The sequence below is a fragment of the Oxyura jamaicensis genome, chromosome 10 (assembly GCF_011077185.1).
Source record: "Oxyura jamaicensis isolate SHBP4307 breed ruddy duck chromosome 10, BPBGC_Ojam_1.0, whole genome shotgun sequence".
Taxonomy (NCBI): Eukaryota; Metazoa; Chordata; class Aves; order Anseriformes; family Anatidae; genus Oxyura; species Oxyura jamaicensis.
Genome location: NC_048902.1, coordinates 10587968 through 10604572, shown reverse-complemented (window position 1 = coordinate 10604572; position 16605 = coordinate 10587968). Strand labels below are relative to the sequence as shown.

The window sequence follows — 16605 nt, the reverse complement described above, 5'->3', positions numbered from 1 at the left end:
AGATGCTCCGCTCCCTTAGTCATCCTCGGGGTTCTGCGCTGGACTGCATCAAGCAACTTCAATCCAGATGGGTGTGGAAGTGCAGAATAAAGGGCTTTCTGGAATCTTTTTGGTTTCCTTGTTGGTAGCTGCATGGGAAGTTGGAATGGCTGCAGGTTGTAGCCTGGCTGATGTTTGGGACTTCACAAGGTATTCTTCGAACTTTTAAATTTTAAATTGTGAGAAAATCCTGGAGGCTGATGCTATAGGTAAGCAAAATTGTAAGAGGCATGCATTCAGCTAGTCTGGTTTCCAATTTAAGTCAGTCTGTAGCCTGGCATGGTTCATAGTGAGAAATATTTTCCCCAAATGTATCCACATTCTCCTTGGGCTTCAGGAGCCAGTGGCTTCCTCTGCTCATTGCTCCTTGCATGTTTTTAATTGTTTTGGGCATTGGCTTTGGTTTCTCTCCAGTGGTAATCCAGGGGAAGCCCAAGATGTCTTCTAATCTCTTTATATCAAACTTATGTCTTAATGTTTTTCAGGGACTTGTTTGGGTTGTTGAGAAATCTTTAGGCTTCTCTCTGCAATGTATCCACCTCTGACGCCATTACAGGATGGAAAATGCAGTAGCATGGAGCTCTTTTTACTACGCTTAAAACTTCCTTGTGTTTATGTGGTGTTCTGTTTGGGAGGCCAAAGGATAGTACAAGCTGTCTTAGCATAAGATTGCACTGGATGCTTTTTTCAATTGCACCCTCAAAATACTTCTGAGGTTCCTTTTTCCCTTTCCTGCTCACTCATCCCGTAGCAATCCTGTTCTTAAAGAACGGCTCTGGAGTTGGCTGCTCAAGAAAAAGCATTGAAATTCATCTTAAATTTTATTGTTTGTTGTACTCCACAGACTTTAGGGAAATAGGCTTTCATCAAGCTTTCACCTTGGGCCTTCCCAGAAGAACGGAGCAGACGTGGATGTAGGCTGGGAGCACCCCACAGGAGCTTCTCTGGGGACAGACAGTCACTTTTTTCCTGTAGCTCTTTTGCGTGCTGTTGGGACTCCTCTCCCGTGTGCGTTCCTTTGTGTTCTGCTGTGTAATGGGGCCCGTGCTTTGTTATTTCTTCGGTGAGGGAACGTGTGTGGATCTCTCCTCTGGCTTTGTCAGAACAGCTGCAGAAATGGAAGGTCTTTGAAAACTTTGTCAGATGGGATTGAAATGCATGAATGGGTTCAGAAGCTTGCAAAAGAGGAATATTGACACATCTGAGGCCAACACAAATCTAATTGCTTTAGGAATGGAGCAAAGTGCTTCCTTTTTTTAACAGCAAAACTTGGCTTTCCTCATGTTCATACTGGCTGTCCTTTACAGGTACGTGCCTTGCCTTTCCTTCTGAATAGATTGCCGGACCATAAGTGGGTGGACGATTTGTTTGTTTTGGCATAACGTTTGCTTTATATAGGCATTTCTCAAGTTTACAGCAAACAGAGGAGCCAGGTCATGAGCTGTGCAAAGTCCGTAACATGCGGGAAGAAGAGAACAAGGAAAAGCTGGCGTGTGAAATTGTCTCTTTGAAAATGGAAAAATCTCTTCTCCCCTTTTCCCCTGCTAACCTGCGCACCGTTTCCTTAAGCTGACATTGCTACACCAAATGCCTGCAAGCCTGAACGATTGTGTCAGTGCTGCTCGTTTCTGCTGCTCGCAGTCATTGCTCGAAACCGAGCGCGCTGTAGGTGGGCATCCCGTCGTGTCGGTTCTGATGCAACGCGTGGAAATGCCCGTCCGGGGCGAGGGGAGCGGCAGGCACCTCCTGGTGTGCCTGTTCTCCGCATTCGGTAACCTCAGCGGTGACGTCCTCTGGCCGGGGGGGGGTTAAATCTGGGTAGAAGGAGGCAAGATGGCCTGGCAAATGCGTTAAGGCAGCTGAGATGTTTATTTACTACTAAAATACTATTTGTTGATCTTAGAAATAAGCATTGTGTGGCACTGGGATGCAGACAGAGGGGTATTGGTACCAGCGGCAGAGGTCTGCGTTACTGAGTTTGTGCAATTACTGTGTCCTTAAGAAAAGGGAGAAGCTTGACTGTGTTGGCCAGATGGGTATAGCCGAAAGCAACCTCCACAGCTTATCTCAAGTCAAGTTTGAGAAACCAGATAGTACTTGTTGCTATCTCTTGCTCTCCTTGTGCCACCCAGGCGTCGAGCAGCTCTGCGTCAGGTCTGCCAGCACAGAGTGCCGCGCAGAGCTCCTGCGAGTGCCTTCATCAAGAAGCTGCACCTCGTGAAGCACAAGCAGAACGACAGTTCCTTCTGCTACACCTGGACGAAGCACTCTTCCAGCACATGAAAATTTTCAAACTGCTGCCAGCTCCATCTTGGCTTTCCCTGTGGGTCAGTGATCTGGGCTGGGTCCTAGCCATATCGAGGGAGTTACTAGGTACAGACGTTAACTCTCTGAACATATGTAATTGTCTCATTGTGTATCTTGAAATTATGCTATCTAATTGCCCTGCTGAGGAAGTGCAGGTTTTTATGGAGCTGGCGGTGTTTGTGTAGGTGTAGCCTGTCCTGCCGCTGGTGGGCACAGAACGAAACCAGTAACCAAGCCTGCACCTTGCACTGGGAGGAGGCAGCTTATAGCTGCCAGCAAAACCACAGCAGTGACCTTTGCTTGGTAAAAAAGCGAGAAGCTGGATTATTCCACAAAACTGTCACAGAGCTCCTAAGCATCTCGTAGCCCTCCTGCAAGGGGGCTGTACATCTCCAGCAGGTATTTTGCTTCGTCTGCATGTCACTCTTGGCACCTTTTCAATTGTGTAACTATCAAAATCAATCTCTTTTGACAGCTAAACTGCTTCCTAAGGATACACAGTTGAGAGCTTGGAAAAAAAGAAATCTTAAATTTCAGAGAAAGGAAAAGGTTATTCGTGATGGGCTATAAGGATGCTACCCTGTAGGATAGGTGGGCTTGGGGTTTTTTGACAGCTTGTTTTGGGAGTACAGCACAGCTGCAGCAAAGACTTCATGAAGTTTTTATAATCCCTTAATGCTAGGGGCAGACAGATTGCTGCGGCAGGTTTCAGGCTCCAAGTGTAACGGTGCCTTAAGTATTAAGCTCTGTCTGTAAAAATTGTTCCTGGGGTTAGCAAAGGACTGAAGAAGACAATGCAGACACTTCTACTCAACTTTCTGCCTGCCTGCTTAGTGCTACAGTCCCTTTTAACTGAAGCGAGCTGTACCAGTAAAAACCTGGCCCTACAAAAACAGAGGGCGGGGGGACAATGCGGTGCTTGCGGCAGGGAATTGGTGTGCTGGGAGGTGCTGCCCTTTCTTGAATGTAGCTTTTAGATTTGCTTGTACTGTAGCAACGTATTTATCAGCCCTAAACAAGCATGATTTCTTAACCGTGAGCATTGATTCTTTCCTCTTCTGCTGCGTTGTGCTCTCTAACCTGTGTATGTGGCTGCAAGGTTTGTCACCTCTGCCTGCGTCCTAACAGTGCGTTAAGGGCTGGGGGAGATTTCTCTCCGTGCGCTCTCAGGTACATGGCTTCCTCCTTGAGAAGCAGCTTAGCTGCAAACAAAATGTAGGTAACGTCAGTTGAATTCCTGCCAGATGTCTAATCTAATTATATGAAGCGAGAGCGTGGTCCTGCGACTGCAGGAAAAGGCAGCCCCTTCACGTAGGGAGAGGGTGGAGTTCAGGCGTTAAAATGAAAAGATGATATATGCTAAAATTGCTCAGTATTTTTATATGTTCCCTCTTACTATGCTATTGTGTCCCCTTTTGGCATTGCCATGACTATTTTTTAAGAGCCAGCCATCTCTCCGCTGCGTTTCCATTCTGTTCACCAGCTCTTGGGAGGAATTTCCAGCGCCGAGCTGCCCGGAGGCAGGGACCAAGAGACATCTGCTGGGCAGCGCCGAGAGCCTGCAGGGATTAATCCTGCCTGGTTTATGGCGTGTGTCTCTTCTCAGCGCCTAAATCCCTGCACAGAGCTAGAGAGTCGCATAAAGCTCCTTCCGGAGGGACCTGCTGTTGGTGCACCTTCATAACTTCACTCCTCACGCAAGTAATAGCTTCTCAGAGGGCTTACTGCTCCTGCAGTGCTGGCAGAGCCTTACCCAGCTTGGTGGTGAGCGTGCCGCTGCTGGGACGGCGTGCACATGCGTAGGGCTCAGTGCCCAGTGAGGCCAGGTGAGCTTTCCTGTGTCTCCTGAGCCGTCAGGTGCTCAGCAGCATCACCAGGATGTTTTCCCCCTCGGCTGGCTGTCTCTTGGTCTTTGCGGCTGTGCTCAGGGCACAGTAACTTGTGTGTAAGTAACTTGATTGTGGATCCTGCATCGGACCAGCAGTGTCTGAAGCTCTTTTTAAGAGATGTGAGCCTTGGCAGAGGTTTAGTATCCTCCTGCTCCAAGACAACCAAGAGGCTACTCTGATCATTCGTGCTCTTTCTGAGGCACCCTGAGTGTTGGTGGGTCAGAGGAAAGGCAACGGGTGTCCTTGTGACTGCCCCATGGAACTCTGGAGTCTGGGGACCTGGAGCCTTCCAGCCTCCATCTGAGTCCCATTTGATTGCTATTTAGTAATGATGCTGTTCTTATTGATGATGGGTGGCACTTGACATGAGCTTGCTCTTCCACAGGGGAAACGTGTACCTGATGAGTGCGCATGTTCAGTTTGGTGCGCAGCCAGGTCAGAATATGCTTCTCAGCATCACTTTGGATTAGTCAGGGCTGCCTGTCAGCTCGAGCTGTGTTTAATTAGCACGACTTCTACTTACTCCTTGCTATTAAAGGGTCATTGGTTTTCTGTCACCCTCTCTGTTCAAGTTCAGGAGGACTTTTCTTCTAATAAGAGGCATTTCCCCCCGCACACGCACACCGTGAAAGCCGTGTTGGCTCTGAACCTGATACTCGCGTTCTTCTCTGAAAGCAGAAAAAAAGCATTTCATGGTTTGGATAGTGCAAAGGATTTTTTTTTTTTGCCTTTAACTGCCAAATCACCAGTCTTTTCAAGCTCTCCAAGCCTGTCTGCAATTCATCCTCCAGGCTGCTTTTCCTTGCCAGGCAGATGAAACAGTCTCAGGCTATTGAGGTGCATCTGTGTTAAATTACGCTATAAATCCGCAAAAGCAGCGTTGCTCCCAGTGATCCCAGCCTGCTCCACAGGTGAAGCCTCAGTGGTGGTCTCGTTGAGTGAGGACTGTGCTCGGTGGTGGTTCCGGTAAGTGCAAACTACGTCCCGCAGCTGCTGTATGCCATCGGAGCACCTGAATTTGCCTGACGGGACTTATTCCTTGGAGATGCATGTGGCTGTCTGGAAGTAACCTATTCTTTGGTAGGCTTGCCCCTTTTTCCTTCAAAAACCATTGCTTGAAATGAAGGAGGAGGCGTATGTGTGCCTGAAGCTCTCTTTTTGCTGGTAGGTAACTTGGTGTTTTAAGATTGGGAAAAGAAAAAAATAGCTGTATGTGGTGGCCAGATTCAGAAGAGGACGTCTGCTGAGTTCTTGTCCTGCTCAGTGTCTGTTACAGACCCTTCACCACTGCCAATTTTTGTCTCATTTCCTCTATAGCATCCTCATAAATATCTGTTTCTGCTGGAACCTGATCCCGCACGGCCTTACGCAGCCTGTTTTTGCAAGCAGATGGTATCTTAAATGTCACGCTTCTGCTGGCCTGTGGGAGCCTTGCAGGGGCTGGGGTTGGTGACTGTAGTATCAAGGTGTAGATCTCAGAAGGGGTGCGTATGCGACGGTTCCCTCGTCGGGCTGCAGCGCCGGGGTTGTGCCTGCAGCTGTGTGTGGGCTGCGCACCTGCACCGTTTGGAGCGGGGTTTGGCTGGCTGTCAGCCTTTATGCAGGGGGCTGCGTGTCTGACTTGTGCAGCAAGCCTCGGAAGATGGGCTGGAGCTGGGCCGGCAGTTGCTCTTGGTCTTTCTTCCTCTTCCCAGCCTAAACAAACAAACAGCGCCTCAGGTTTCATTAGGGGATTTTTTCTCGTTTTAAGCGTTCAGCTGTTCGTTTAGCTGTTCCAGCTTCATGCAGCTCCTAATGAAGTGCACTAACCCTCTCTTTCTGGCAGACTGTGGTCTTTAGCCCTTCGTTACGTGTGTAGCAGTATGCACACGTGGCTGCTGCAAACGTTTGGCTTAAACCTGAGTGGGGAAGGGGAGTCAGACTCCCCTCATCGCACAAACCCCCTCCCTGAAAATGGTCTGTTTTGTTCCGACATTCTGCATGTGGCAGAACTAGATTCCTTTTTCCCCCTGTAACGTTCCCAGCTTTCACACTGAACTTGTATAAAGTCTTTGGAAAACAAAATTCAGGAACGAACCTACAGGATGCTCTTGGTGCTGCTCTTGGTGAGATGACCAACATCCAGCCCGAGCCTCGCAGTCACCTGCCAACGTGTTCAGATGAGGGTTACACAGTTCACGTTTTTAGGAAGTTCACAGGATCTTCGGGAAGACTTCAACCAGTTTGCTTCCCAGGCAGGGGAAGTGAGACTTCACTGGGGTTCGGTTCATCCCTTTCTGTGAAAACTGGAACTGTAGTATGTCAGCGTGACATCGGGGCATCTATGAGTAAGGAGTGAGTGTCGTGCTCTGCGGTTGTCCATCCCTGTCCCTTCCCAACAATTTAGACTTAAATACTGTTTGTGTGCCTCACCTTTTTTTTTTTCCTGCCTATGAAGCGCTGAACAAAACTAAGTGCATAAGCTGAAGATATTTGGTCAAGTGACTCAACAGAAGCGACTCGTGGTGTTTGAAAAGCATCCGCAGCATTCAAGGTTGGAAGGAGCCTCCCACGTGTGGGGCATCTGACACGGTGTGCAGCCGCCCGCTGTAGTCTGCAGCCAGCTTTGCTGCTACCAGCTTTAAACTGAAACAGAGAACATTAACCTACTTTTTTTTCAGTTTTTCTGTTGTTTTTCACAACATTGAGGACGCTAAAACCAGGTCACTCCAGTGCTGTTTGTGGCTCTGAAAAAAAAACAGAAATAATTTTCCTTGGGCCAGTTGGGAAGTAGCACGGGCAGAGGCAGGACAAGAGGTGGGAGGTCATGGAAGGACGAGGCGAGGCGCTGGGATGAGGAGGCGTGAAGGGCGCTGAAGCTGATGGAGGTGTTTGTGTGGAAGAGAGCAAAGCTGTAAGTGAAAGGTTTGCTAATCTCATTTTAATAAAGGAAGAGCGCCGATGCCTGGGAAGCTGTTAATGTATGCAGTGAAACACGGGACACGAAGCCAGCTTGTTCCGCTAAACTTAAGAGTGTAAGCTAATAAAAGGAGTTGACAGGTGCTGAGAATGTGCGTGAATGCATCATGTGTCCTGGTTTCAAAAAACACCAAACTCAACCTTCACACTGGCTGTTAGACCTTCTCCAGAGGGTGGAGGGCTTGTCCCAGTGCGTGGCAGAGCAAGTGAAGCTTTGTGCAGCTGAAGGCTTCACTTTTTGCACGGAATGAGCGTGGAAGTTGGTGATCTCATATCCGTACATTTACAACATCTCAGTTGAGAGCCCTGGAGGATTTTATAGTCTTTGAAGTCACATGGAAAAGAGCAGATCTTGCCTGGAAAACACTCCCCAGATCAAGAGACTTACAAAAAGTATTGCATGTGCACATGTGGTGGACGTTGGAGGAAACAGTGAGAAGGCACGTGCCATGTCCTAAAGCAAGAGCTGTGGAGATGCTTGGAGAAATGGAGTTCTTGTTTTCATACAGAGTGGGATGAGGTCACTCATCCCAACAGAATATGGGGCTTTCTTCAAGATCGTGGCTTAAAAAAGGAGGATAAAGGAATTGTAGGGGTGAAGTGCTTCCACCTCTGTTAGCTGGGTAACCCCCACACCACCCATTCGCAGCCTAGTACATTTTGAATCCCTTGTGAATGGAAAGTGCACATGGGGCTGGATCAGGCCTGCTTGATTTGATTTGAGGCAAAGATTCACTTGCAATATTGGTTCAGACAGATACTGTCTGAAACTGTGCCACAAAGCAGGACTGACAGCTCTTGCCCTTGTCTCACAGATCTCCAGAGCATCTCAAGCAGGTCAAAGAAATTTTTGGTGCACGGGAAGCAAGCTTTGCCTTCGAAGGGTAGAAGTAAGGATTGCTCTGGCTTGTTTCGCACTAGTCTCATTTGCTTTGTCCTTCACTACTGCTGCTTTCAAACTGAGGGGCTTTGCTGGGGAAACAGGGTGGCTACAAGCAGTGTCTGTCCTGAAGCAGAGCTGTGGTGTGCCTGTGCTGTAAGGAGCGCTCGGCGAGCAGTGAGCCCTTCTTCGTGAAGCCTTTCTTCGTGCTGCAGCTGATCGCAAGGGGAATGACGGCTGCCTTCCCCAGCGGCTGGTGCCTGGTGTGCAGCTCCAGCCGGGTGGTTTTATCGGTGCAGGAGCGGTAGTGATTTAGATCTCGAGTCCTAAGTGTTTGGAAGCGTGTAAGATACTAAGCTGGCTGCTTTATTTAGCTAACTGTGCTTTAAGTAATTTCCTTTCAAGCCTGTATCTTTTATTAAATAACTGTTCCCCTGTCTTCGAGCACATTGTAGTGAAATGAATACTGGAATTGAACTGAGTCACCATTAGGCAAATCTGTTCCTGCAGCTTTCTTTAAATGCACGTAACTTTCGGGAGCAATCTTGCTGAGTGGGTGGAAAGGTAGGAAGGAGAATCATTATGAAAAAGTTTGAATCGTGGCAGGAAATAGTCCTGGTGTTCTGAGTAGTCTTTAAATTTTAATGCGACTGACTTCAAATTACAGTCTAGTCTTCATGCTTCTGCCACCCCTCTTCTAAAACCAAGTGCTTTTACTTTGTTAGCCTTCAAAAGCCATGTTTGATGCCAGATGCTACTACTTTCGCTGTTGCTACTGTATGCTCTTACTATCCTGTCAGTATGGAGCAGCAACAGTGAAAGATCTTTGTGCAATTTGGTGTGCTGACAGCTGGGATCAGGTTGGCCATAATAAAGACGTTGACAAACCTCTTGTTCACTGCTGCTCTGAATTCCTGTTTGCAGGAGGCTTTCAGCTAAGAAAGAGGATGTTTCGTGTTCTCAGATTCAGGCGTGACCTTTCCATCCTTCCCCTTGGGGAGACCTTATACAAATTAGCGAAACGCTGGGGAAGGATGGGGGCGTAGGAGCTTATAACTGTTAAAATCTTATTTCACAAGCCAGAAACTGCGTGGTGGAGCTCTGTGTGCTTCATCTGCCTGCGAAGAGCAGAGGTGCTTGTCCCACCTGAGGAGCAGCGAGCAGGATGGTGCAAGCATCAAACAGAGCAGCGTATTTCTGCTCTGGGGTCTGAAACCCGGCACATGGGGCTTGGGCTGAGTCGGGACTTGAGTCTGGAGGAGGGGGAAGCCGTATTTACTGAGGCTCAGAGGGGCTTGTGCTTGCGAGAGGCTTGAGCAGCCCGTATGGGAACGACGTCCTTGTGTCATGGAGCAGTGACCGAGCAGCCACTTCAAGCTGAGGACAACTCAAATATCAGCTGTTTGAAACGTGTTAAACTGTGTCTCTGCCCCTGGTGGCTTTCGGCTCCACTTTACCATAGCCAGTGAAATGCCTCCTGTATCATTGCCATCTTTTGCCAGCAGGTAGCCCGGCGCTTGGAAAGATCTGCGCCCAGGCATCAGGTTCTGCTGCAAAACAACCTGGTTACTGGGACGCATCTGCTCTCGGGTAGGAAGCTGGTAGTTCTTCATGGCAGAATGGGCAGAAAGAAGGTTAAAAGGTTTCTGACATCGTTCAGCAAAACAGTGAACTGTGGTGCATCATTCAGCAGCCGGTCTCTGCCCAGTCCACCTAATGCTCATTGCAGTTGTTCTGAAGCCATTTCTGGTGGCTTCAGCTTATACTGACTGTTCTTACTCTTTCTGCTGGCTGGGCAACTGTTAGCTGAACGAGCAAGAAAGTTTCAAGAAAGCAAATCAACTTGCAGCTTTACCAAAACTGTATCGTTCGTCCTTCCTTTGCTCTAATCAGTCCCTGTCATGCAGATTTTGCTTCTTCCTCTCCAAGTTTTCAGCCCACCTTCCAAGTATCTCCTCAGTCTGCAAAGCTGTGTGCACCGATTTTTTTCAGCAGCAAACTGGGAAGGGATCTAGCCCTTGCTAGAGAATTTTTTGTTACCCTTTTGTGAGGTCTGCAGTTGTTGCCCATGGATTTTCCAGCCTAGATGAAAATAATGACTTCTGTCTGCAGGGAGAAAAAAAATCCCCTGTGGCTTTGGTAGGATCAAGTGTGTTTTCTTAACGTTTTCATTCGTGCGATTCCTCTGTTCTGCTCATCTTGCTAGTCTGTAGTCCAGCCCTGGAAGCACCCCTTGGTCCTCAGATACTCGATTTCTGTTCTTCCTTAGTCCCAGTGACGGGGCCTTTTCTGTGGGCTGTTTTTTGAACCAAGTCTTCTCCCAGGGCAGACTGGGGTGGGGCCCAGCCCATGTGCTGTTCTGATATCTGGTAGAGCATCGTCATAGCTCCTGCGAGCTGATTTCACAAAGCAAATAAAACCATGCTGGCGTCTACGTAAACAGCTTTGAGGAGTGCTACCTCACCCTGTCCCAGTAAGTGCTGCCGCTGGAAGGTCTGCTGGGGATACCTGTGATGGGAACCAGTTCGTCCTGCTTGCCTCTAACGGTTACTTCCTGCTCATCCATATTCAGTTTCAAGTGATGAAGCTGGAATTACGGGTGCTGGAGGTGCAGGTACAGCCCGCTAATACCGAGCCCTGGGTTCCTTGCAGGTCAGCATCTGCAACTGTTCTCTCCCTGGCCGGGCCCGTGGTGCCCGCCCGTGGCCGGCAGCTCGCTGGGAGCTACGTGCTGCTGGTGTACGACAGGCGCAGCACAGTTCTCGGAGGGTGGCAAGACCTCGTCTGCTTTTCTCTCTGGAGAAAAGGCTGCTGAGTCATGGGCTCGATACAGCATCCCGTGGGTTGTAGCCTGTGCAGCCTGCACTGGGCTCCTCGCATTGGTAGACACACAGTTAAAGGCGGGTGTTGTTGTGGGACTGTCACCCTGCATGAAGCGGATCCACGTGTGGGGGCATTTCCTGACCCTATTACTGGCTCCTCTTCAGTACTGAGGGTTTTCTAATGCACTGCAGACTAGCACCTTCCTGTGAAGAGGGAGTCTCTTCAGAGTCCTGCTGCACACTCCCTGTCCAACATAGAAGCCTGCAGTGACGTCCGAACAAAGGCAGTAAAAAGCAATTGCAAAGTGGGGTTAGAGCTGCGCGCTCTCCTTGTGTCATCTTTGCTGTTTTGCAGAAGTATTTCTGATCTAGGGGAGGGGTTTCTGATTTAGGGGAGAGAGCTCAGGCTGGGGAGAGCTGTACCTTTTTTGTGTGTGAGCAGGTAGACCTGCAGATGGAAACGAACAGGAAAGGTCAGAGTTGTGCTAAAGGCTAGTTTAGCATCCAGAAGTTGGAATTTCCAGCTTGTGGCTAGCGACCTGCACGCTCTGCAGGACCCGTTGCGGATGACTTCTGCCTTGTATACAGACTCCTCAGATCAAAACAAAGTTTCAAGAAATAAAAGCACACCACAGCTGAAGGTGAGGGAGAACATACTCGTATTTCAAAAGAGTTAGTGCTTTTGTTCTGTGCCACTGGTTTGTGGATGGGCAATAATTCTTGCCTTTCATTTTTGGAGGACTGAAGTAGGTTAGCTTCATTTAATTTCATAAAACAACCAGGCAAAGCCTGGCTAAATCCTCTGAAAAGTAACCTACAAATACATTGCTCCAGGAGGACTGAGTCTGTTGCCTTAGTAACTCTTGAACCCTCCTAAGTACGGTTGGGTTTCTGGGCGTACCTGCTGGTGTTCTACTGCTGGTGTCCTTCCACGGTGACTCCTGTTGGGTGGTTTCGTGCAGCACACCTCTGCTGACAGTTGAGGTGTCTCCTGACTTCCATGCAAGCGCTGAAACTTCAGCGTCCACGCAGAAGTAAGAACACAAACCTAGAGGGACACAACCCAGCGCGTGTAGCTGGAGGTCAACTTAAGGGCCTAAAACGAAGGGGACTTTGACTTTTTAGTGTGGTAGATGCATGCAACTTTGTAAGTGCTTTGGTATTTTCTTTTCTTGACACCTCTCCATTGCTCCTTTCTATTTTTTGCCTGACTTTTGTATAATCCTTTAAATATGTATGAAGCAAGAGGAAAAAAAAAATGCAACAGTTGCTTTAAAGACGGAACGTGATCGCCTTGTGGCTTCCACCTGACGCGCCGTTGTGAGAGAAATCGCTTTTGTCATTATGGGCGGTGTTTGTCCTGACAACTCCCGCAGCAAGTGGTGGATGGGCAGCACTTACTTCCCATCGTGATGTTGAGGCTTTTTATCAGAAAACTGTTACGAAAACGATAAAGTTCCTATATAGCTGTTAATTTCCTCGAGGCCTAAACAGCTTTGTACTGGAGGTTTGCCACATTGTACATTTCTTGCTTGGTATTTTAAAATAATGATTTTTACTTCATATATCTTCTTTTTTTTTTTTATTTTCCCCAGGTGAGAAACCAAAAGCAACTTGCCTTTATTGAGTTCTCAAGAACATAATCGACCACTTGGTACACTATAAAGATGCATTAGGGAACTGGATACGGTGCCAAAAGAACTCCACGCGTTTCCATGACTCTCTTGGACCCTGACTGAGATACTTTTGGATTACCTATTTCTATTCCAAGGACAAGAGTGCACGCTCAGATTCCTTTCTGCCAGCTCGCTGGCAGAGAGATTTTTCTAAGATCATGGACCATCCCAATAGGGAAAAGGATGAAAGGCAGCGGACGACGAAAGGGATGCCGGGGAGGAGCGGTCATGGTTCTCGGCCGAGCTCGTCTGCGTCTTCAGGCGTTCTTATGGTGGGGCCCAACTTCAGAGTGGGCAAGAAGATTGGGTGTGGGAACTTTGGAGAACTCAGACTAGGTAAGAACTAGCTGTTTTAGTGGCCTGCATTATCCAGATTAGCATTTCACCACTGGAACATAAATACGTAAAAACTTACCCTGGCTTGAGAACAGCATGTGCTTGTTTCCCAAGTGTTGAGCTACCTTACCTGAAGCTTCTGACTCAGAAGATGTAACTGTTAGCATTATTTTTATTTGCATAAAGTCAAAGTGAGTATACTGGAGAGGCCAAAGATGCAAATTTTGAACAATCCCAACAATGAAGACTGTTCTTAACGCTGAATGTCTTGCCTAAGGTGAAAAATCTCTCTAACTGTCTGGATTGCTAAATCTTGCTCTCAATCTTTTTCGTAAGCTAGGACACCCTATGAAAGTAACGACTGAGACCTGTTTCCTAGCACTCTCATCCTCCCAGTTCCACGTCCTTCACTGTCCCCAGAGCCCCATTTTCTGCCCTGTCTCCTGCTCCCTGACCTGCCCCCCGTGTCTGAGCGCTGGCTGGCGAGGAGCGGGGCATGCAGCCTGCCCATCTGGCCGCTTCGTCTGCCTGCATCGCGGCCCCTGCTTTTTTCTTGGTCCGTTGGTTTTCTGACCGTGTGCCTTGCAGCTGGCTGCCCAGACAGATGGCTCTGTGGGCTGCCGCCTGTTGGGCTTGTAAGTCAGCCTAGACAAAAGGCCCGTTAGTGGTGCGTTGGGTTGTTTTTTAAATGAGGTGGGGGAAGCAGGCTGTGTTTTTAATTACATGCTCCTGAGCTCCCACTGTGTGGTTTTGGCGTAGCTTTTTCAGATCAGAAGCAGCAGCTTGCGGTGGTCTTGATTGCCTTAAAACAGCTGCATTTTCCTTCTGTCTGCTGAACAAGGGGGTTTGCTGTGCTAATAAACGCGAGGGTGCTGAAGGCAGGTTGGCTGATGCAAATACCGCTTTCCCCAGCCTCGGTATCTACTCAGAACTGACACAGTCTGTGCGTCAGGCACGAGGGATGATAGATAAATTGATCGGGCAGTGGCTTCAGGTAACCAAAGGGTTATAACGCATAGCTACCGATAGCATCTCTGTAGGTTCCTGTTCCAAACCTGTGTGATTAATGTGCCGTTCCGAGGTGTGGTTACTGCATCTGTAGGACACGCGGCCTCTCCGCAGGACGAAGATCAACCGTCCTGTATTGGTAAATGGGTGGTCGTGGTTTCAGCGTGACATCAGAGAAGTTTTATTGATTTGCAAGAGCAGAGATAATGCTCCAAAGGCGGAAATGCTCCAAGAAACCAAGGGAGGGACAAAATTTTCCAATTTCCTGAATGTGAATGCACATTATCTGCAGCTGAAGATAGTACAGCCTGGATCCTTACAGTAACATAACTTGCATAGCTTCGTAGCATTTTCAAAGACCCCCCTCCCCAACAGCAAATGTCACAATACAGCAAGATCCATACGGAAAGAGCCATTTAATTGCTTTGCCATCCACACGGCATCGGGCATTCAGCAGCTGTGTTGGTTCCCCCAGGTAAATGGTTCCTGCTTTGGTTCAGCTGGAGCCCAAATTCTGGTTTTTGTCCCTGTGGTTGCTCTTCTTCCCACATTTCTCTGAGCAGTACTGGATTCCTGTACTAACTTATTGTTTCAAAGGACTTCACACAAGAGATTGCACTTGTGAGAAGATCAGTTTACAGAGAAATTTGGTTTTAATCAGGGGAAAAACACCTCGTAATTGAGTGGTCTTTTTTTTTGGTTCAGTGGTTTGGGGTTGGGGTTTTTTGGTACACTGGTAAATGTTTTGCTAATATGTGTTAACCAAATATGCTGCAGCCCGCTGCATTTGGGCAGTGGGCTGTACGTACTGATAATGGCAATTAGACAGGAAGTTTGTAGAGAAGCTGTCTATTTTTTTTAACTTCTTTTTGCCAGTCACTGTAACTATAAGAGCTCCTCTTGGGTTAATTATCAGATCTTTCTGTTGCACAGATGTGATTGCTGAGTTGTGCAGTGGGGAAGGAGAAGCAGCGTGTCTGAAACAGGAGCAAACAAGTCCCTGATAACAGTTTTGTTCTGCAAAGATGAATGGCATGCCCTCTGCTTTCTGTTTTTTCTAACGTGATTACAGAGAAGTAAAGTGTCAGCAAATGCTTTTAGTAACGCAGGAAGAACAAAGTTGTGCGCAGCCTGTAGACTGACAAGCAAGGGGAAGATACATTTGCCAATTCTCCGAAGGATTTCTCTTTTCAGGTGCTGTGTTTTCACTCAAAGCTCTTCTCAAGCACCAGACAGAGGGCTGATGGCTCCAGGGGAGGGAGGGAGGTGCTGTGCAGCGTGCATCGAGGCACTTCTGTGAACGCCAACTGAGCTGCTTTGGGCTGATCTCTCTTGCTCCAAATGCAGATAGCCCCGGGGGTATTACTTTTTTGAAGCTGTTGGTCACGTGGAGCAGTGCAGTTGGATTCCAGCCTGCAGACGAGCTGGGATGGGAGGGAAATGAGCACAAAAATCAGTGCCTGGCCCTGGGTAAGATGAAACACGCTTAACTGATGGCTGTTTCCTTGGACAAGCTGCTCAGATCCTTGGGTTGACCTCCTCAGAACTCACCAAATGGATTTTTTCTGTCTTCACTGGAAAAACCTTTGGGGCTTCAACAGCTTGTGGGCAGGTTCAATGCATCGGCTGTCATGTCTGTATTTACCTGAAATCCTGAACCATAAGAAACGTTAGGGATAAACAAACCTCGCCGATGGTCTCATTTTTCCCCCGATGTTTGGCACTCTTATTTAGTAAAGCATAAAACAGATGCTAATGAGAAATTATTTGAGATTCCATGTATTTCCTTCTTTTTAAATAAGCATGAAGTTCTGGACAGACCAGTGGCTTATTTTAATACAGAGATGTCGACTGGAGCCCAAATCTTTTTGCTCCAATGCAAACATAACCTGGCATTTTCAAAACTCTGCATCCACTTATGTAAAAATGAGTTCATAGAGCTTTTCTCCCAGTCTGAAGGAAAAAAAAATGTTAGGAGAGCTGGATCCGGTCTGTCGGTTGGTGCAGTAGCCTTTTAAGAGAGGATTCCAAGGGATTTTTGGAGAAACGTGTCACCCAGAGAAATTGTGTAGGGTTCTGAAGTCAGGCGTTGGTCTGAGACGTGCACAGGTCTCACGAAGATCCAGCATCTCAGCAGCGAGGCGGTGATCCGTGGGCCCCAAGGGAGGACAGGCTGCTCGCTTGCTCACTGCGGGTGGATGAGATCTGGGAAGGCACCTTGCTGGGACAAGAGCTGCCCAGCAGAGCCCTGTGCTGCAGCTTGAAGTCCTGCTGTAAAAAAGGAAAGAATTATAATGGCATCTGATACTGGGGCTGGTTATGTGTTTGCCCTAATAATAAAATCGTCATGTGCCTGCGGGGCTGGAATAGTGCTAGGTGGGTAAGAGTAGGTTATAGGAAGGATCTACGCTGCTGTCCCTTTTTTGGAAAGACGTGCTCTAGAGGGATGGTGAATGTGGTGGTACAAAATCAGTGTGACCTCGTGTTTCAGGTTCCCTTGGGACATGGTCTCAGCAGACGCAGTGCTGTCTGGGGCAAGCTCTGCTTGGTCTTCAGGACGGCCGGGTGGGCGTTTGCTCCACTGCCCAGCCCTGGGCTGTCACCAAAATGTCATCCGTGCAGTTTTGAGCTGGACTGAAAGGTCAAGGCATGACTCCTCTCGCTCACAAGAGGTTTGCACTTATGGCTTT

General features: G+C 48.2%; 1 protein-coding gene across 2 annotated transcripts in view; it reads left to right on the top strand.

Annotated features, from left to right (window-relative positions):
• The window catches only part of CSNK1G1 (casein kinase 1 gamma 1), a 100197-nt gene that overhangs the window by 28495 nt on the left and 55097 nt on the right, over positions 1–16605 (top strand). For both annotated transcript variants that reach the window (XM_035335326.1, XM_035335327.1), the window contains one exon: positions 12491–12907. In XM_035335326.1, the coding sequence (XP_035191217.1) occupies positions 12730–12907 (178 nt within the window). In that variant the 5' untranslated portion in view covers positions 12491–12729. The remainder of the gene's footprint in view (positions 1–12490; positions 12908–16605) is intronic.